This window comes from Oncorhynchus masou, chromosome 22, assembly GCF_036934945.1.
Source record: "Oncorhynchus masou masou isolate Uvic2021 chromosome 22, UVic_Omas_1.1, whole genome shotgun sequence".
In the NCBI taxonomy this organism is placed as follows: Eukaryota; Metazoa; Chordata; class Actinopteri; order Salmoniformes; family Salmonidae; genus Oncorhynchus; species Oncorhynchus masou.
The window spans coordinates 10496884-10519815 of NC_088233.1; the positions used below are offsets into that span (position 1 = coordinate 10496884).

The following is a 22932-nucleotide window of genomic DNA, read 5'->3' on the forward strand; positions in this document are numbered from 1 at the left end:
TGGTGGGTTTGTTCCCATAGGCGACATTGTTGCCGGTGATGTCGGGTGAGGACCTGCCTTACAATAGGCCTAAAAGCCCTCAGCCAGCCTCTCTCAGTCTATTGCGGACAGTCTGAGCACTGATGGAGCGATTGTGCGTTCCTGGTGTAACTCGGGTATCTTTCTTTTGGTGTTTTTAGAAAGGTAGAAAGGCCTATTTTTAGTGTCCTAAGTTTTTATAACTGTGACCTTAATTGCCTACCGTCTGTAAGCTGTTAGTGTCTTAACGACCGCTCCACAGATGTATGTTCATTAATTGTTTATGGTTCATGGGAAACCGTGTTTAAACCCTTTACAATGACGATCTGTGAAGTTCTCCCTCCCCTCTAACATTTTTGACCACGCCCATTGACAATGCCCCTCCCACGCTATCTCCTTGCCACCGCTGCTGAAAATAATCTGAGGGGTAAGACTTGTCTCCTCTGCATCTGTGTGATTCATAGCCTCTCATATCAGACCCGTTAATCCCATTTAGTCCTGGTCAGTGTTAGATGAGGCATAGAGGGAGTGTTTGATGACCTTAGCATGTTTCCTCTCCATTCCTCCAACTGATGTCAGCAGGTTGACGGTTATTGTCATGAGTTTTGTCCTGAAGGTAGATCTGAGCAATTTCCCTTTAGATAGGCCAACTGCAAAGTCAAAATTGTCTATATTGTCAAATTTCATGATAACAAAGATGTGTTTTTTGGTCTTAATTTAAGGTTAGGGTTAGGCATTAGGGTTAGCACTGTTCTGGAAACCTTTTAGAGAACATACAACGTGTTCTGGAAGCCTTTTAGAGAACATACAACGTGTTCTGGAAACCTTTTAGAGAACATACAAAGTGTTCTGGAAACCTTTTAGAGAACATACAATTTGTTCTGGAAACCTTTTAGAGATCATACAATGTGTTCTGGAAACCTTTTAGGGAACATACAACATGTTCTGGGAACCATTTAGAGAACACACAATGTGTTCGGGAAACTTTTTAGAGAACATACAATGTGTTCTGGAAACCTTATAGAGAACACACAACGTGTTCTGGAAACCTTTTAGAGAACATACAACGTGTTCTGGAAAACTTTTAGAGAACACACAACGTGTTCTGGAAACCTTTTAGAGAACATACAACGTGCTCGGGAAACCTTTTAGAGAACATACAACGTGTTCTGGAAACCTTTTAGAGAACATACAACGTGTTCTGGGAACCTTTTAGAGAACACGCAATGTTTTCTGGAAACTTTTTAGAGAACACACAATGTGTTCTGGAAACCTTTTAGAGAACATACAACGTGTTCTGGGAACCTTTTAGAGAACATACAATGTGTTCTGGAAACCTTTTAGAGAGCATACAACGTGTTCTGGGAACGTTCTTGTAACATCAGGTGAATGTTTTTTGCACTGAAAAGAAACATTGTAGAATCATCTACACAGCTGGACAGTTTTTATGTTTTGGGAACAAATATTTTTGTGATGTCCCCACAATGTTCCCACAACCTAATGAAACATTCGGGGAACATTTAAATAACAGATTAAATGTGTTCTAGGAACATTATAGTAACATCAGGCAAATGTTTTATGCAAACATTCTATTTTCAACATTTTTTTGTGTTATGAGAACATTTGCCGCGACCTTACAAATGTTCTGGAACCTTCCCAGAACCAATTTTGGTTTGCTGGGTAGTGGTGAACATCATTACCTGGAGCCTATCTGTCGCTATGGCAGACGTCTCCAGGGATACGCAGCATCAGGAAGATGCCGTTCCGCTGCCTCCGAGGACCACCATTCTAGAGTGTTGCTGAAACAGCTGTTGCTTGTCGTATTGTGTTTCCTTGACGATGGGTTGATACGAGTGCAGTGAAGATGAAATCCCCTCCAGTTCGACTCTGTTGTTGGTCTGGGGGGCAGTGTCTTGAGTGTCCACTCAGCTAAATCAGCGCTCAGGGAGGGTTGCTGCTTGTGATAACGGTCACCCTTTCAGTCATGATGTTTTTCAACCTGTTGGTGGTATTTACCCCTTGCTGTGGTGCCTAGGAGGCTGACATGGTCATTACTGTTGTTCAGGGCCAATGACGTGAATAATGGAAACGGTACTAGTGCTGTACTGTGCCTGTGTTTTATTATATGGTCAGGGCAATGCCAGAGTACGGAGCGTAGTCAATGAATTCACTCATATCATCCCTACATTGGAGGCTACATAATACCTCATGTGTTCTTACCTAACGTCATCTTCTTCGTCCCCATTGGGCCCTCTTCTTCTTTCTATCCTGGGTCTTCCAGTGTGAAATGGTAGCACCTAGCAGGTCTATTGAGCCAGCCAATTGACATCTAGTGTTTTGTTCTCATACCCTGTTGAACTGTTGTGTCTACTGAAGTAGCTATTTCGACCTGATGCCAACAAGGCCAAGCGTATTCAGCTTGATGCACTGGAATGTTCCTTTAAGCTTGTCCTTCATGTCCGTGCTCAGTAGTTTGGTTTTGCCGGACCAATGAGAATGTCATCACTCTGTCTGGTGGATTAAACTGCTAAATTAGAGAAATGTCACTGCTTTACATTTCAACTGCTCGGTCACTACACAATCACAGCCCTACTAAAAAGAGGTCAAAATGTACTGTTCATTATGTTTAGACTTTAGAAGTTGATTATGAGGATGGCTGCCCAATGTTTTTTAATACCTTCTTGACCTTACTTACGGCAATTAAAAATCGTGTAACTTTGATGACGTCTCTTTGAGGACGAATTACACTACATCACAGAACGCTCCTCGTAATGGAAACACATATGTAATGTTACGACACATTATAGTGGTATTATGTGCTGTACCATGACTCAGATATTTATAGTCTGTCTCTCCACTCTCTGTCTCTCTGTCTGCCTTGCAGGAAAAACATCCTGTCCTGCTAATGTTCCATCATCGGCTTGGTTCTAATCAACACCTCCAGGGGGTTCTACACAGACCAACATGCTGCACTTCACTGTGCTCCTCCTCTGCCTCCTGTCCCTGACTCTCACTTCTACTGGTGAGTATCATATGGTAGTCACACTCGGGGCTTTTCTCACTACGGGACTGTACCCGAGCCGAGCCAAACCATGCTGTACTGTGCGGGCCTGGTTATGCCTACACCGTGGTAGCTGGAACTTTACTGAAAATAAAATAACATGTCAGAGTTGGCACAGTTTGGTTCAGGCCGGCATGATGTGAAAAAAGCTACTACAGGTGTAGCATCTTAATTTGACTAATTCTTACAGTTGGAAAATAAACCTGTCTGAAAAGATAGAAAAGAGGGATGACATTTACCTGTCTGAAAATATAGAAAAGGGGGCTGAAATTACCAGTCTGAAACCTCCTCCTTCAAAGTTTAGATTTCAATTCAGCTGAAGCAAAGAATGTGGTGTTTGGACTCTGGCTTCCTCTCTACTTCACAACACATTTCCTTAAAACAGAGTTGGGGATGGTGGAGATTACATCTGTTCATAGGAGGTGTGTGAGTCATCCTCCCACTTCACCCAAAGGCAATGGCAACAGGGCGTGTAAGTGAGTGTGTGTGTGTGTGTGTGTGTGTGTGTGTGTGTGTTTGCGTGTGTGTGTGGGGGTGGGGGGGCATCCTCCCACTTCACCCAAAGGCAATGGCAACAGGGCGTGTGAGTGTGTGTGTGTGGGGGGGGGGGGGGGGCATCCACCCACTTCACCCAAAGGCAATGGCAACAGGGCGTGTGAGTGTGTGTGTGTGTGTGTTTGCGTGTGTGTGTGGGGGGGGGGGGCATCCTCCCACTTCACCCAAAGGCAATGGCAACAGGGTGTGTGAGTGTGTGTGTGTGCGTGTGTGCTCTAAATGAATATATTGACACAGCCCTTCTCCTCCTGTTGCTCCTCCCTCTCTAAATTAATATGTTGACACAGCTCTCCTCCTCCTGTCACTCCTCCCTCTCTAAATGAATATATTGACACAGCTCTTCTCCTCCTGTCGCTCCTCCCTCTCTAAATTAATATGTTGACACAGCTCTTCTTCTCCTGTCGCTCCTCCCTCTCTAAATGAATATGTTGACACAGCTCTTCTCCTCCTGTCGCTCCTCCCTCTCTAAATGAATATGTTGACACAGCTCTTCTCCTCCTGTCGCTCATCCCTCTCTAAATGAATATGTTGACACAGCTCTTCTCCTCCTGTCGCTCCTCCCTCTCTAAATGAATATGTTGACACAGCTCTTCTTCTCCTGTCGCTCCTCCCTCTCTAAATGAATATTTTGACACAGCTCTTCTCCTCCTGTCGCTCCTCCCTCTCTAAATGAATATGTTGACACAGCTCTTCTCCTGTCGCTCCTCCCTCTCTAAATTAATATGTTGACACAGCTCTTCTTCTCTTGCTCCTCCCTCTCCTCCAGATGCATCAGTGTTCAGAGGGGAACCTGGCTTCTACTCAGGTAACGCTATGGATCATCTCAATGGAGCGTGTGTGTGTGTGTGTGTGTGTGTGTGTGTGTGTGTGTGTGTGTGTGTGTGTGTGTGTGTGTGTGTGTGTGTGTGTGTGTGTGTGATCAGTTTGGACTAATGAGGACATGTTGCAATGTCACCAAAACCAGAATCCTGTAACATACAGCAATATGCACATTGACTGTTCAAATGGGGTTCAGTGTTTACTTCAGAAGAGACTTGATATGTTTACAAGTGTATTTCCCCACCAGCTGGTTGGGAACAGCATGCGTGCCATGAACATTAGACTCCAGACCACAAGATGTTTTGTGAATCTGTGAGACATGAGTGAATGGATGAGTATTTAAGTCAGTATGTCATGTGAAAGACCAAACTGGAAGCGGAAGAGTAATTTAACACCACAGATGTTTTAGGTGGCAGACTGTTGCTCCTCACCAGCCTGACTGCTTATCACCTCAGTCATTGACTGTTATGGCATCAATTCAAGGAGCCTTCTGAGATGCACTGGGTCAAGAACAAAACAGAGACCTTCCTTTGCCTGACAGCAGCATCCGGGTCCTGTTTAGTAAAGGCACACGCAGTGAAACGTTTAGAAACAGACAAGGAACATCTGTGTTCTTATTGGTCACGTTCAGGTAGTAGAATATTCTGTCAAATAGCATTTTGTTTGACCAAAAAGACCAGGAAGTCAAGACCAGGAAGTCCAAGATAAGAGACGTTCCATTGGATTGAACTTTGCGGAATGGTATTTTGTAGTTGTAGTTGCAATTGACATTACCCTCTGTTTTGGGATGTTTTTAGACAGCATTGGAAGACACACCATAGCCTGTGTGTCCCTCACTCCAGACCTTGTTAAACCATAGCCTGTGTGTCCCTCACTCCAGACCTTGTTAAACCATAGCCTGTGTCCCTCACTCCAGACCTTGTTAAACCATAGCCTGTGTGTCCCTCACTCCAGACCTTGTTAAACCATAGCCTGTGTGTCCCTCACTCCAGATCTTGTTAAACCATAGCCTGTGTCCCTCACTCCAGACCTTGTTAAACCATAGCCTGTGTGTCCCTCACTCCAGATCTTGTTAAACCATAGCCTGTGTCCCTCACTCCAGACCTTGTTAAACCATAGCCTGTGTCCCTCACTCCAGACCTTGTTAAACCATAGCCTGTGTCCCTCACTCCAGACCTTGTTAAACCATAGCCTGTGTGTCCCTCACTCCAGACCTTGTTAAACCATAGCCTGTGTTTCCCTCACTCCAGACCTTGTTAAACCATAGCCTGTGTCCCTCACTCCAGACCTTGTTAAACCATAGCCTGTGTGTCCCTCACTCCAGACCTTGTTAATAGATAGTTACAAGATTAGAACATAGCTGGGGAAAGTTGTATTTTTAGAGAAATCTTGCGTTTGTTTTAGGAAACCTCGATCATTGCCAGTGTGGCCGAACGGCATCCATATCAGGAAGTCGTCAGTTTTCAGGCAAAACTCATTACAGTTTGCCTGAAATCTGGTGACTTCCTAATATGGACGCGGTCACATCTGCAGCCAATGAGATGTGAAAGTGTAGCTGGCAAATGTGAAGACAGGGAATGAATAAATAGTTGTAAGAGCTAACTGGGTTGGAAACATGGTATAGACTTCCTACTGCATCTATCTTCACTGACCTGGAAATATTCTTGTCCCTGCTTCATTTTGATATTCGTTTTTTTTTGTGAGTCTCTGCTCTGGCAAACAGTGATAAAACTGATGTAGTACAAAATCAATCAGCCCCTCCAGAATACTGCAATGCTTTCTGTGATACACAGCACTTATAATACACATCTCTCTCATATAATGTAGTCCATAAACTATGTAGTGTGTACGGCACAGTACATCACTGGGGCCAAGCTTCCTGCCATACAGGACATCACTGAGGACAAGCTTCCTGCCATACAGGACATCACTGGGGCCAAGCTTCCTGCCATACAGGACATCACTGGGGCCAAGCTTCCTGCCATACAGGACATCACTGGGGCCAAGCTTCCTGCCATACAGGACATCACTGGGGCCAAGCTTCCTGCCATACAGGACATCACTGGGAACAAGCTTCCTGCCATACAGGACATCACTGGGGCAAGCTTCCTGCCATACAGGACATCACTTGGGCCAAGCTTCCTGCCATACAGGACATCACTGGGGCCAAGCTTCCTGCCATACAGGACATCACTGGGGCCAAGCTTCCTGCCATACAGGACATCACTGGGAACAAGCTTCCTGCCATACAGGATATCACTGGGAACAAGCTTCCTGCCATACAGGACATCACTGGGAACAAGCTTCCTGCCATACAGGACATCACTGGGGACAAGCTTCCTGCCATACAGGACATCACTGGGGCCAAGCTTCCTGCCATACAGGACATCACCGGGGACAAGCTTCCTGCCATACAGGACATCACTGGGGCCAAGCTTCCTGCCATACAGGACATCACTGGGGACAAGCTTCCTGCCATACAGGACATCACTGGGGCCAAGCTTCCTGCCATACAGGACATCACTGGGGCAAGCTTCCTGCCATACAGGACATCACTGGGGCAAGCTTCCTGCCATACAGGACATCACTGGGAACAAGCTTCCTGCCATACAGGATATCACTGGGGACAAGCTTCCTGCCATACAGGACATCACTGGGGCCAAGCTTCCTGCCATACAGGACATCACCGGGGACAAGCTTCCTGCCATACAGGACATCACTGGGGCCAAGCTTCCTGCCATACAGGACATCACCGGGGGCAAGCTTCCTGCCATACAGGACATCACCGGGGACAAGCTTCCTGCCATACAGGACATCACTGGGAACAAGCTTCCTGCCATACAGGACATCACTGGGGCCAAGCTTCCTGCCATACAGGACATCACCGGGGACAAGCTTCCTGCCATACAGGACATCACTGGGGCCAAGCTTCCTGCCATACAGGACATCACTGGGGCAAGCTTCCTGCCATACAGGACATCACTGGGGCAAGCTTCCTGCCATACAGGACATCACTGGGAACAAGCTTCCTGCCATACAGGACATCACTGGGAACAAGCTTCCTGCCATACAGGACATCACTGGGGACAAGCTTCCTGCCATACAGGACATCACTGGGGCCAAGCTTCCTGCCATACAGGACATCACTGGGGCCAAGCTTCCTGCCATACAGGACATCACTGGGGCAAGCTTCCTGCCATACAGGACATCACTGGGGACAAGCTTCCTGCCATACAGGACATCACTGGGGACAAGCTTCCTGCCATACAGGACATCACTGGGGCCAAGCTTCCTGCCATACAGGACATCACCGGGGACAAGCTTCCTGCCATACAGGACATCACTGGGGCCAAGCTTCCTGCCATACAGGACATCACTGGGGCCAAGCTTCCTGCCATACAGGACATCACTGGGGACAAGCTTCCTGCCATACAGGACATCACTGGGAACAAGCTTCCTGCCATACAGGACATCACTGGGGACAAGCTTCCTGCCATACAGGACATCACTGGGGCCAAGCTTCCTGCCATACAGGACATCACCGGGGACAAGCTTCCTGCCATACAGGACATCACTGGGGCCAAGCTTCCTGCCATACAGGACATCACTGGGGACAAGCTTCCTGCCATACAGGACATCCAGGACCTTTATACCAGGAGGTGTCAGAAGAAAGCCCAAAAAATTGTCAAAGACTCCAGTCACCCAAGTCATAGACTGTTCTCTCTGCTACCGCACGCCTAGTCTAGGACTAAGAGGCTTCTAAACAGCTTCTACCCCCAGGCCATAAGACTGCTGAACAATTAATAAAATCACCATCCGGACTATTACATTGACACCCCGCTTTTATTTTCACACTGCTGCTACTCGTTGTTTATTATCTTTGCATAGTCACTTTAACCCCTACCTACAAAATACCTTGACTAACCTGTACCCCTGCACATTGACTTGGTACCGGTACACCCTTGTATATAGCCTCCACATTGACTTGGTACCGGTACACCCTGTATATAGCCTCCACATTGACTTGGTACCGGTACACCCTGTATAAAGCCTCCACATTGACGCTGTACCGTAATACCCTGTATATAGCCTCCACATTGACTTGGTACCGGTACACCCTGTATAAAGCCTCCACATTGACTTGGTACCGGTACACCCTGTATAAAGCCTCCACATTGACTCTGTACCGTAATACCCTGTATATAGCCTCCACATTGACTTGGTACCGGTACACCCTGTATAAAGCCTCCACATTGACTTGGTACCGGTACACCCTGTATAAAGCCTCCACATTGACTTGGTACCGTAATACCCTGTATATAGCCTCCACATTGACTTGGTACCGGTACACCCTGTATATAGCCTCCACATTGACTTGGTACCAGTACACCCTGTATAAAGCCTCCACATTGACTTGGTACCGTAACACCCTGTATATAGCCTCCACATTGACTTGGTACCGGTACACCCTGTATAAAGCCTCCACATTGACTTGGTACCGGTACACCCTGTATATAGCCTCCACATTGACTCTGTACCGTAATACCCTGTATATAGCCTCCACATTGACTTGGTACCGTAACACCCTGTATATAGCCTCCACATTGACTTGGTACCGTAACACCCTGTATATAGCCTCCACATTGACTCTGTACCGTAATACCCTGTATATAGCCTCCACATTGACTTGGTACTGGTACACCCTGTATAAAGCCTCCACATTGACTCTGTACTGTAATACCCTGTATATAGCCTCCACATTGACTTGGTACCGTAACACCCTGTATAAAGCCTCCACATTGACTTGGTACCGTAACACCCTGTATAAAGCCTCGTTATTGTTATTTTATTGTTACTTTCTATTTTATTTTTTACTTTAGTTAAAATTTTATTGACTCTATTTCTTGAACTGCATTGTTGGTTAAGGGCTTGTAATTAACTTTTCACGGTAAGGTTGTATTCGGCGCATGTGACAAATGACATTTGATTTGATTTGGAAGTATGTCAAGACCACTGGGCCCCAATCAGTCCTCTTCAGTCCCACGTGCTGCATGGCTTTGCATGGTCCCTGAGGGTGGTGGTAACAGACTGGCACTGACTGGGACCTGTGACCCCCTATTCTCCAAAGGGCTTTGGTCAACAGAAGTGCACTACGTAGGGGATATGGGGACTATTTAGGACTGAATGTCCTCTCATCGTTGTTGACTGGAAAGGACAAAGTGTATAGCAACGTCGTCATGTTAACGTTTAACCGTAGAGGTTTCTGTCGCCGCTGGTAATCCACGTGCATCTGCAAAAATACATGATGATCTGCTTAAAATACCTTACGGTGATGATGGGGACTTTATTTTAGGGTCAGGGTTCAGAAAGTTTTGTACTGTCAGACATTATGTTGCCATTGGGTATATAGGCCTACTCTGTAGCAAAGGAAATGGTAATAGTGAAGCTACCTGGATGCATTGGCTATGCTATTGTAGATAGAATGAGTGCATTATGTTTGGAAGTCCTGCAGTCCATCAAGTTGTAATTGAGGAAATGAAAGTTGAGCAGAGCTTGGCCATAAAGAGAGAGTGTCTTTCCTGATTAAGATTTTCTGCCAACAAAGAGAAACGTTTGTCCTTTGTACGGAAAGAAAAGGCTGATTCACTGGACAGTACCAGAATATGTAGAACAAGTTGTTTTCACAGCTTTTGGTTGAATAATAAGAACAGAGAGAAATAACAGCCCTCGTTGAGCGTTATTAAGATTCATTCATTCTCCGGTCACGTTTGTTGTGCATTTAGAAAATTTCACACACACAAAGATAACTTCCTAATTATTAATTAAGAGGCCTCCTAATTATCAATAGACGGGGTGAGAGACCTGCAATTCGTAATTTATTATGCGCTGTCAATGTACTCTAAAAGAAATATAGTAGATGGATTCTGTCCGAAAGTGATTGATTGACCTATTTTATGTGTCACATGGTTATGCCCATGTATGTACATCCTGTCCGGATGTTCTCACACTATGGAGTGAGTGCTTATGTAACCTGATAGTGCAGCTGTTTTGGGTAAAGCATGTGTTTGCAATAAAGCTGTCCTGGTGATTGATGTGTAGTGATCTTGTTGAACTGAAAGAAGATGTGAAACAGTTGCGAAATTTGGGAATTTATGTAGTGATTGGGGAGGCCTGAGTTTGAACATTTGAAACAGTTGGGAATTTATGTAGTGATTGGGGAGGCCTGAGATTGAACATTTGAAACAGTTGGGAATTTATGTAGTGATTGGGGAGGCCTGAGATTGAACATTTGAAACAGTTGGGAATTTATGTAGTGATTGGGGAGGCCTGAGATTGAACATTTGAAACAGTTGGGAATTTATGTAGTGATTGGGGAGGCCTGAGATTGAACATTTGAAACAGTTGGGAATTTATGTAGTGATTGGGGAGGCCTGAGATTGAACATTTGAAACAGTTGGGAATTTATGTAGTGATTGGGGAGGCCTGAGATTGAACATTTGAAACAGTTGGGAATTTATGTAGTGAACTTATGGAGCTGCTGTTTAGGGAGTTTGTGAAATGAAAAAGTATTTTCTGGGTAGGTCAGCCTGAGTATAAGTAACTGTTTGTCATGCCCTGGTCTTAGTATTCTGTGTTTTCTTTATTATGTTGGTTAGGCCAGGGTGTGACATGGGTGGTTTATGTGTCTTGTTTTGTCTAGGGGTTTTGTAGTCTATGGGGTTGTGTTCAGTTGAGTGTTCTAGCATAGTCTATGGTTGCCTGGAGTGGTTCTCAATCAGAGGCAGGTGTTTATCGTTGTGTCTGATTGGGAACCATATTTAGGCAGCCATATTCTTTAGGTATCTTGTGGGTGATTGTTCCTGTCTCTGTGTTTTGCACCAGTTAGGACTGTTTCGGTTTTTCATCTTTCATTTAAGATGTTTATAAATAATCACGCTGCATTTTGGTCCTCCTCTCCTTCCCAGGAAGAAAACTGTTAGACTTGTCTAATTTGTATGTGTATTTCTTATGGATCCCCATTAGCTTCTGCCAAAGCAGCAGCAGCTACACTTCCTGGGGTCCAGGAAAATTTAAGTTCGTTTATACAATTTTAAAACATTACAATCTATTCAGATTTCACAACACACTGTGTGCCCTCAGGCACCTACTCCACCCTACCACATATATACAGTACTAAATCCATATGTATAGTACATATGTTATCGTGTGCGTGTGTCTGTGCCAATGTTTGTGTTGCTTCACAGTCCCCGCTGTTCCATAAGGTGTTTTTTAAAATCTGATTCTACTGCTTATGTCAGTTACATGATGTGGAATAGAGTTCCATGTAGTCATGGCTCTATGTAGTACTGTACGCCTCCCATAGTCTGTTCAGGACTTTGGGTCTGTGAAGAGACCTCTGGTGGCACGTCTTGTGGGGTATGCATAGGTGTCCGAGCTGTGTGCCAGTAGTTTGGACAGACAACCTGGTGCATTCAACATGTCAATACCTCTCATCAATAAAAGTAGTGATGAAGTCAATCTCTCCTCCACTTTCAGCCGGGAGAGATTGACATGCATATTCTTAATATTAATTAAGTCCTTTTTTTTTGGCACCTGACCACACGACTTAACAGTAGTCAAGGTGGATAAAACAAGGGCCTGTAGGACCTGCCTTGTTGATTACATAAGCACTCACTCCATAGTGTGAGAACATCCGGACAGGATGTACATAAATGGGCATAACCATGTGACACATAAAATAGGTCAATCAATCACTTTCGGACACATGCCATCTACTATATTTCCACTTCCACTGAATCCCTGGCTTCAAATAGTATTTGAAATATTTTCTTTAGAAATCTGAGCATTTGATTGGAGTGCCAGATAGGCAGGATTTGCACTTTTGGGATTGTTCCCTTGGTTCCATTGTACCAGGCAAATATAGAAACTGCAGTTTGATCCCTGGTCTGATGGACACTATTTATATATTTCCCTCCACATTCCCTCACTAACCAACCAGTGACAGTCAGTCAGTGAGGGGTGACTGGGAATAGATGTCATTTTGTTAAAGGAGAGGTTGTTGTGACACTGCATGTTAGGTGTTGTTTATTCTCTCCTCAATATAATCTCTCTACCTGTCTCTCTCTCTCTCTGTTTTCACAAGCTCTCATGTTCTCTCTCTCCTGGATGAGAGGTGTCATTTCGACCATGGGTAATCAGTTTGGGTGGCAGCAGGCATCTACAGTGGGGCAAAAAAGTATTTAGTTAGCCACCAATTGTACAAGTTCTCCCACTTAAAAAGATGAGAGAGGCCTGTAATTTTCATCATAGGTACACTTCAACTATGACAGACAAAATGAGAAAAAAAATTCCAGAAAATCACATTGTAAGATTTTTAATTCATTTATTTGCAAATTATGGTGGAAAATAAGTATTTGGTCACCTACAAACAAGCAAGATTTCTGGCTCTCACAGACCTGTAACTTCTTCTTTAAGAGGCTCCTCTGTCCTCCACTCATTACCTGTATTAATGGCACCTGTTTGAACTTGTTGTCAGTATAAAAGACACCTGTCCACAACCTCAAACAGTCACACTCCAAACTCCACTATGGCCAAGATCAAAGAGCTGTCAAAGGACACCAGAAACAAAATTGTAGACCTGCACCAGGCTGGGAAGACTGAATCTGTAAGTGGTAAGCAGCTTAGTTTGAAGAAATCAACTGTGGGAGCAATTATTAGGAAATGGAAGACATACAAGACCACTGATAATCTCCCTCGATCTGGGGCTCCACGCAAGATGTCACCCCTGCATACGGAGTCGGGAGAGATTAATTTTGAGAGCTGTGCGTTCTCCAAAACACAACCCAACCAAGCCGCACAACACCAATTTGTCAGAGGAAACACTGTGTACCTGGTGACCATGCATTGCACCCGGCCCACCACAGGAGTCACTAGTGCATGATGGGACAAGAACATTCCTAGCGGACAAGCTCTCCCCTAACCCGGATGACACTGGGCCAATTGCACCATGGGTCTCCCAGTTGTATTTAGCTGCGAAGGAGCCTGGACTTGAACCAGGATCTCTAGTGGCACAGCTAGCACTGCAATGCAGTGCCTTAGACCACTGCACCACTCAGGAGGCCCTAGTAGATCTTCATGTTATTTACACTCCTACCTCTTTTGTGTTGTGCTGTGTGAGTGTTGTGCTGTGTGAGTGTTGTGCTGTGTGCGTGTTGTGCTGTGTGAGTGTTGTGATGTGTGAGTGTTGTGTTAAGTGAGTGGTGTGTGAGTGTTGTGTTGTGTGAGTGTTGTGTTGTGTGAGTGTTGGGTTGTGTTAAGTGAGTGCTGTGTGAGTGTTGTGTTGTGTTAAGTGAGTGTTGTGTGAGTGTTGTGTCGTCTACAGCCACAGCTGTTAATATGAGCCTGTCCTTGACATTCCTCTAGTCTACAGCCACAGCTCTTACAATGAACCTGTCCTTATCATTCCTCTAGTCTACAGCCACAGCTGTTACAACGAACCTGTCCTTGACATTCCTCTAGTCTACAGCCACAGCTCTTACAATGAACCTGTCCTTATCATTCCTCTAGTCTACAGCCACAGCTGTTACAATGAGCCTGTCCTTGGCATTCCTCTAGTCTACAGCCACAGCTCTTACAATGAACCTGTCCTTGACATTCCTCTAGTCTACAGCCACAGCTGTTACATGAGCCTGTCCTTATCATGCCTCTAGTCTACAGCCACAGCTCTTACAATGAGCCTGTCCTTATCATTCCTCTAGTCTACAACCAGAGCTGTTACAATGAGCCTGTCCTTATCATGCCTCTAGTCTACAGCCACAGCTCTTACAATGAGCCTGTCCTTGACATTCCTCTAGTCTACAGCCACAGCTCTTACAATGAGCCTGTCCTTGACATTCCTCTAGACTACAGCCACAGCTGTTACAATGAGCCTGTCCTTCTCATTCCTCTAGACTACAGCCACAGCTGTTACAATGAGCCTGTCCTTATTATTCCTCTAGTCTACAGCCACAGCTGTTACAATGAGCCTGTCCTTATCATTCCTCTAGTCTACAGCCACAGCTTTTACAATGAGCCTGTCCTTATCATTCCTCTAGTCTACAGCCACAGCTAATACTATGAGCCTGTCCTCCCCATTCCTCCATCCACCAGCCTCCACTGCTGCCAAAAGCCATGATGGAGATGGAGCCATATATACAGATATACTATCTATGGCTTTGCTGTCCGCTACCCAAGTCTGCCGCTCATCATTCGTTCACTAACACTGTCATTGTCAATCCCCGTCTAAGAGGATAATATCATCAACTTAAAACCCAGGGCATAGATACAAGCCTCCATCATAATGTTATTTATCCCCGGTATACACTAGGTAACACTGATATGCCGCGCCTGCCATCATAGATACAAGCCTCCATCATAATGTTATTTATCCCTGGTATACACTAGGTAACACTGATATGCCGCGCCTGCCATCATAGATACAAGCCTCCATCATAATGTTATTTATCCCTGGTATACACTAGGTAACACTGATATGCCGCGCCTGCCATCATAGATACAAGCCTCCATCATAATGTTATTTATCCCCGGTATACACTAGGTAACACTGATATGCCGTGCCTGCCATCATAGATACAAGCCTCCATCATAATGTTATTTATCCCTGGTATACACTAGGTAACACTGATATGCCGCGCCTGCCATTAAATGCCCATATTTATGTATCGCTGGATAGACAGCTGCAGATATAGATTGCTCTGGGCTGTTCTGGCCTCGGCCTCAGCCTCATTGGCTTTCTCCTGTCTCCATATTAAGGCCTGGTCTATCCCGCTGTCATGGCTGTGCACCCGGAAAAGTCATATCCTTTCTATTCACAATCCTAACTAATGGTACGTAGATATATCTGTCATCACTAAGTTGGCACTAATCATGTTTATGCAATATAATGATCATCCTAAGAATACTATCTGCACCCACCTGAATGTCACTTTATTGGTATGTGATGGTGACTGATCTGTGTCTGTCTGTCTGTCTGTCTGTCTGTCTGTCTGTCTGTCTGTGTCTCTGTCTCTGTCTCTGTCTCTGTCTCTGTCTGTCTGTCTGTCTGTCTGTCTGTCTGTCTGTCTGTCTGTCTGTCTGTCTGTCTGTCTGTCTGTCTCTCTGTCTGTCTGTCTCTCTCCAATACAGCTATTTGTAGCAGTGCTGTAAATTATTAATATTCCTGTATTGTTTGTGATACTGCTATCAGACCCAATCCTAACCCTTTCTACCAGGGAGGATATGGGTAGAAACAAGTCTCTAACCATGATTCATCCACAGTGTGATGATCTTAACAGAATGCTGCAGTAGAGGAACCTACAGGATACCGTACATGTTCACTGTCTCACTTGGACAACAACCAACTTGTTTATGTAAACAAACAAACAGAGTGCCACCCAGATAAACAACTGTCTGTGAGTCTGGGGGTTAACTGCATGTTGGCTTGTATCCTGTATCACATTAGACACTCTGATGCCAGGACTATAAGGAGCAACAGAAAGCTTCAGATGAGCCCAGGCTCCTGGATCACGACTCAGGATAGAGCTGCCATTTTAAATTCAAATGAGCCCCAACAGCTTTGTGGTGGTCTTGTTCCAGCAGGACAGACAGACAGTGTTGTTGAATACTGTAGGTCCTGTTGTCTGGTAATGAAGTGGATCTTCTCTTCATAGCTGGACCCGAGAGAGAAGAGTCTCTCTCTGTGTGTGTGTGTGTGTGTGTGTGTGTGTGTGTGTGTGTGTGTGTGTGTGTGTGTGTGTGTGTGTGTGTGTGTGTGTGTGTGTGTGTGTATGCGTGTGTGTGTGTCCATTGACTGCTCTGATTGCCTACCCCATAAAGCTTCACCCTCCTTTAACGGAGCCAAGTCGTGCCAGAAAAGCGGGATTGAGATACAGAGGGAGTGACTTCACCAGATAGGCTTACAGAATAATGTGGAGATAGGAAAACAGAGGACGATTGACGTGTTTGGAGAGGGAGTTAGAGATATACAGGAGTGAGAGAGACGGAGACAGAGAGAAGCAATCTGTGTGCATTAGCAAGAGAAAGAGAGAGACAGAAAGACATAAAGCTAGAGAGAGAGAGAAGAGAAAGAGAGAGAAAGGAGGGAAAGAGAAAGAAAGCAATCAAGACAGAGGTGGGGGAGAGAGAGAGAGAGACAGACTTCAACTATTTGCACATTGTTACAACACTCTACATAGCCATAATATAACATTTCAAATGTCTCTATTCTTTTGAAACTTTTGTTTCAAAAAGTGTAACGTTTACTGTTAATTTCTTATTTCACTTTTTTATACTATCTATTTCACTTGTTTTGGCAATGTAAACATACACTATATGACCAAAAGTATGTGGACACCTGCTCATCAAACATCTCATTCCAAAATGATGGGCAATAATATGGAGTTGGTCCCACCTTTGCTGCTATAACAGCCTCCCCTCTTCTGGGAAGGCTTTACACTAGATGTTGGAACATTGCTGCTATAACAGTCTCCCCTCTTCTGGGAAGGCTTTCCACTAGATGTTGGAACATTGCTGCTATAACAGCCTCCCCTCTTCTGGGAAGGCTTTCCACTAGATGTTGGAACATTGCTGCAATAACAGCCTCCACTCTTCTAGGAAGGCTTTCCACTAGACGTTGGAACATTGCTGCTATAACAGCCTCCCCTCTTCTGGGAAGGCTTTCCACTAGATGTTGTTGGAACATTGCTGCAATAACAGCCTCCACTCTTCTAGGAAGGCTTTCCACTAGACGTTGGAACATTGCTGCGGGGACTTGCTTCCATTCAGCCACAAGAGTATTAGTGAGGTCGGGCACTGATGTTGGGTGATTAGGCCTGGCTCGCAGTTGGCGTTCAAATTCATCTCAAAGGTGTTCGATGGGGTTGAGGTCGGGTTTGGTGCAGGAGAGTCAAGCTTCCACACCGATCTTGACAAAACATTTCTGTATGGACCTTACTTCGTGTATGGGGGCATTGTCATGCTGAAACAGGAAAGGCAAATTGTTGCCACAAAGTTGGAAGCACAGAATTGTCTAGAATGACATTGTATGTTGTAGTGTTAAGATTTCCCTTCACTGGAACTAAGGGGCCTAGCTCAAACCATGAAAAACAGCCCCAGACCATTATTCCTCTTCAAGACCATTATTCCTCCACTATGTAGCATTCCCCTGGCATCCGCCTTAACCAGATTAACTTGTCTGACTGCCAGATGGTGAAGCGTGAGTCATCACTCCACAGAACGCGTTTCCACTGCTCCAGAGTCCAATGGCGGTGAGCTTTACGGCACTCCAGCCGACTCTTGGCGTTGCGGATGGGGACCTTAGGCTTGTGTGCGGCTGCTCGGACCATGGAAACACATTTCTTGCAGCTCCTGATGAACAGTTCTTGTGCTGATGCTGCTTCGAAGCAGTTTGGAACTCGGTAGTGAGTGTCTGTATTTGTATTTATTATGGATCCCCATTAGCTGCTGCCAAAGCAGCAGCTACTCTTTCTGCGGTCCAGCAAAAAAATTAAGGCAGTTTATACAATTTTAAAAACATTACAATATATTCACAACACACTGTGTGTGCCCTCAAGCCCCTACTCCACCACTACCACATATCTACTGTACTAAATCCATGTGTTTGTATAGTGTATGTTATTTGTGTGTGTGTGTGTGTGTGTGTGTGTGTGTGTGTGTGTGTGTGTGTGTGTGTGTGTGTGTGTGTGTGTGTGTGTGTGTGTGTGTGTGTGTGTGTGTGTGTGTGTGTGTGTGTGTCAATATTTCTGTTTTGCTTCACAGTCCCCGCTGTCCCATAAGTTTTTTTTTTAATCTGTTTTTTAAATCTAATTCTACTGCTTGCATCAGTTACTTAATGTGTAATAGAGTTCCATGTAGTCATGGCTCTATGTAGTACTGTTCGCCTCCCATAGTCTGTTCAGGACTTTGGGACTGCGAAGAGACCTCTGGTGGCACGTCTTGTGGGGTATGCATAGGTGTCCGAGCTGTGTGCCAGTGGTTTGGACAGACAACCTGGTGCATTCAACATGTCAATACCTCTCATCAATAAAAGTAGTGATGAAGTCAATCTCTCCTCCACTTTCAGCCAGGAGAGATTGACATGCATATTCTTAATATTAATTATCTGTGCACATCCAAGGGCCAGCCGTGCTGCCCTGTTCTGAGCCAATTGCAATTTTCCTAAGTCCTTTTTTTGTGGCACCTGACCACACGACTGAAAAGTAGTTCAGGTGCGACAAAATTAGGGCCTGTAGGACCTGCCTTGTTGATAGAGTTGTTCAGAAAGCAGGGCATTGCTTTATTATAGACAGACTTCTCCCAATCTTAGCTACTAAATCAAATCAAATCAAATGTATTGGTCACATACACATGGTTAGTAGATGTTATTGCGAGTGTAGAGAAATGCTTGTGCTTCTTGTTCCGACAATACAGTAATAACAAACGAGTAATCTAACCTAACAACTCCAAAACTACCACCTTATACACACAAGTGTAAAGGGATAAAGAATATGTACATAAAGATATGAATGAGTGATGGTACAGAACGGCATAGGCAAGATGCAGTAGATGGTATCGAGTACAGTATATGCATATGAGATGAGTAATATAGGGTATGTAAACAAAGTGGCATAGTTTAAAGTGGCAAGTGGTACATGTATTACATAAAGCTGCAGTAGATGATAGAAAGTACAGTATATACATATACAATTAATAATGTAGGGTATGTAAACATTATATTAAGTAGCATTGTTTAAAGTGGCTAGTGATATCGGTGAGCGAGTTCATTAGAACGTGTATTTAAGAAGTCGTTCCCATAGCAACGATTAAAATATTCCCAAACCAGAAACCGTGTGTCATGTCTTGTTATGTCTGTTCCTGTCCTTTCTCTTCATTCTCTCTCTCTGCTGGTCTTTTTAGGTTACCTTCTCTGTCTCTCATCCCTCAGCTGTTCTACATTTCCCCTAACTAGCTCATTCTCTCTTTCCCCACCTGTTCTCTCTTCCCCCTCTGATTAGGTCTCTATTTCTTTCTCTGTTCCTGCTACTTTCAGTGTCTGATTCTTGTTTGTGTTTTTTGATGCCAGAAGCAAGCTGTCGTCTCGTTTGCTTCCACCTTGTCCTGTCCTGTCGGAGTCTGCATGGCAGGTGCAACCTGCATTATACTACGTTCTTTTGTTCCATTGACTACGTTGGAAGAGGATTTATGCCATTCCTGTTTTTTATTAAAGAACTCTGTTTTCTGTTAAAACCGCGTTTGGGTCTTCACTCAAGTTCATAACAGAAGAATCAGACCAAGAATGGACCCAGCGGCTCCGGACCCTTTTCACTCCGCCGTCGAGATCCAGGGAGCGATGCTAGGCAGACACGAGGAGGAATTGTCTGCTGCTCAACATGCCGTTGAGACCCTGGCCGTCCAAGTCTCCGACCTCACAAGACGGGTTCACCAACTCCACCTCGATCCACCGCCCACTTCCAGGGTTTCCGAGTCTCCGGAGCCCAGGATCAACAACCCGCCGTGTTACTCTGGGGAGCCCACTGAGTGCCGCTCATTCCTCACTCAGTGTGATGTGGTGTTCTCTCTCCAGCCCAACACTTACTCCAGGAGCGCAGCCCGCATCGCCTACGTCATTTCTCTCCTTACCGGACGGGCGCGTGAGTGGGGCACGGCAGTCTGGGAGGCGAGGGCTGAGTGTATTAACCAGTATCAGGACTTTAAGGAGGAGATGATACGGGTTTTTGACCGTTCTGTTTTTGGCGAGGAGGCTTCCAGGGCCCTGTCTTCCCTATGTCAGGGGAATAGATCCATAACGGATTATTCTATTGAGTTTCGCACTCTCGCTGCCTCTAGTGACTGGAACGAGCCGGCTTTGCTCGCTCGTTTTCTGGAGGGTCTCCACGTCGAGGTTAAGGATGAGATCCTCTCCCGGGAGGTTCCTTCCAGTCTGGACTCCTTAATAGCTCTCGCTATTCGCATAGAGCGACGGTTTGATCTTCGTCGCCGAGCTCGTGGAAAGGAGCTCACGTTCTCCGTTGCTCCCCTCTCCACATCACTGCCACCTGCCGCATCACTGCCACCCTCCCCCGCCGGCTCGGATGCAGAGCCTATGCAGCTGGGGGTATTCGCATCTCGGCCAAGGAGAGGGAACGGAGAATCACCAATCGCCTCTGTCTCTACTGCGGCTCCGCTGGTCATTTTGTCACCTCATGTCCAGTAAAGGGCCAGAGCTCATCAGTAAGAGGAGGGCTACTGGTGAGCGCAACTACTCAGGCCTCTCCTTCTGGATCACGCACTACCTTTCCGGTCCATCTCCGCTGGCCCGGTTCATCTGCTTCCTGCAGTGCCTTGATAGACTCTGGGGCGGAGGGCTGTTTTATGGACGAGACCTGGGCTCGGGAACATGACATTCCTCTCAGACAGTTAGGGGAGCCCAGGGCCTTGTTCGCTTTAGATGGTAGTTCTCTCCCCAAGATTCAGCGTGAGACGCTGCCTTTAACCCTCACTGTCTCTGGTAATCATAGCGAAACCATTTCTTTTTTAATTTTTCGTTCACCTTTTACACCTGTTGTTTTGGGTCATCCCTGGCTAGTGCGCCATAACCCTTCTATTAATTGGTCTAGTAATACTATCCTATCCTGGAATGTTTCTTGTCATGTAACCTGTTTAATGTCTGCTATCCCTCCTGTTTCCTCTGTCTCTTCTCACAGGAGGAGCCTGGCGATTTGACAGGGGTGCCGGAGGAGTATCACGATCTGCGCACGGTGTTCAGTCGTTCCAAGGCCACTTCTCTCCCTCCACACCGGTCGTATGACTGTAGTATTGATCTCCTTCCGGGAACTACTCCCCCGGGGTAGATTATACTCTCTGTCGGCTCCCGAACGTAAGGCTCTCGAGGATTATTTGTCGGTTTCGCTCGACGCCGGTACCATAGTCTCCTCCTCCTCCCCGCCGGCGCGGGGTTCTTTTTGTTCAGAAGAAGGACGGGTCCCTGCGCCCATGCGTGGATTATCGAGGGCTGAATGACATAACAGTTAAGAATCGTTATCCGCTTCCTCTTATGTCTTCAGCCTTCGAGATCCTGCAGGGAGCCAGGTTTTTCACCAAATTGGACCTTCGTAACGCCTACCATCTCGTGCGCATCAGGGAGGGGGACGAGTGGAAGACGGCGTTTAACACTCCGTTAGGGCACTTTGAATACCGGGTTCTTCCTTTCGGCCTCGTTAACGCTCCAGCTGTCTTTCAGGCACTAGTTAACGACGTCCTGAGAGACATGCTGAACATTTTTGTTTTCGTTTACATGGATGATATCCTGATTTTTTCACCGTCTCTCTCGATTCATGTTCAGCACGTGCGACGCGTCCTCCAGCGCCTTTTGGAGAACTGTCTTTATGTGAAGGCTGAGAAGTGCACTTTTCATGCCACCTCTGTCCCTTTTCTCGGTTCCGTTATTTCCGCTGAGGGCATTAAGATGGATCCCGCTAAGGTCCAGGCTGTCATTGATTGGCCCGTTCCTAAGTCACGCGTCGAGCTGCAGCGCTTTCTGGGCTTCGCTAATTTCTACCGTCGTTTCATCCGTAATTTCGGTCAGGTGGCAGCTCCTCTCACAGCCCTTACTTCTGTTAAGACGTGCTTTAAGTGGTCCGTTTCCGCCCAGGAGCTTTTGATCTTCTTAAGGATCGTTTTACATCCGCACCTATTCTTGTTACACCTGACATCTCTAGACAGTTTGTTGTTGAGGTTGACGCGTCAGAGGTGGGCGTGGGAGCCATTCTTTCTCAGCGCTCTCTCTCTGACGGCAAGGTCCATCCTTGCGCGTTTTTCTCTCATCGCTTATCGCCGTCAGAACGTAACTATGATGTTGGTAATCGCGAACTGCTCGCCATCCGCTTAGCCCTAGGCGAATGGCGACAGTGGTTGGAGGGGGCGACCGTTCCTTTTGTCGTTTGGACTGACCATAGGAACCTTGAGTACATCCGTTCAGCCAAACGACTCAATGCGCGTTAGGCTCGTTGGGCTCTGTTTTTCGCTCGTTTCGAGTTTGTTATTTCTTATCGTCCGGGCTCAAAAACACCAAACCTGATGCTTTATCTCGTCTCTTCAGTTCTTCTGAGGTCTCCACCGACCCCGATGGGATTCTCCCTGAGGGGCGTGTTGTCGGGTTGACTGTCTGGGGAATTGAGAGGCAGGTAAAGCAAGCACTCGCTCACACTCCGTCGCCGCGAGCTTGCCCTAGGAACCTTCTGTTCGTTCCCGTTCCTACTCGTCCGGCCGTTCTTCAGTGGGCCCACTCTGCCAAGTTAGCCGGCCACCCCGGCCTTCGGGTACGCTCGCTTCCATTCGCCAGCGTTTCTGGTGGCCCACTCGGGAACGTGACGCGCGTCGATTTGTCGCCGCTTGTTCGGTCTGCGCGCAGACTAAATCTGGGAACTCTCCTCCTGCCGGCCGTC

At 46.0% G+C, this 22932-nt stretch overlaps 1 protein-coding gene across 3 annotated transcripts in view; it reads left to right on the forward strand.

Annotated features, from left to right (window-relative positions):
* LOC135509005 (contactin-1a-like) overlaps window positions 1-22932 on the forward strand; it is a 171936-nt gene that overhangs the window by 81125 nt on the left and 67879 nt on the right. For all 3 annotated transcript variants that reach the window (XM_064929285.1, XM_064929287.1, XM_064929286.1), the window contains exons 2-3: window positions 2903-3040; window positions 4401-4439. In XM_064929285.1, the coding sequence (XP_064785357.1) occupies window positions 2983-3040; window positions 4401-4439 (97 nt within the window). In that variant the 5' untranslated portion in view covers window positions 2903-2982. The remainder of the gene's footprint in view (window positions 1-2902; window positions 3041-4400; window positions 4440-22932) is intronic.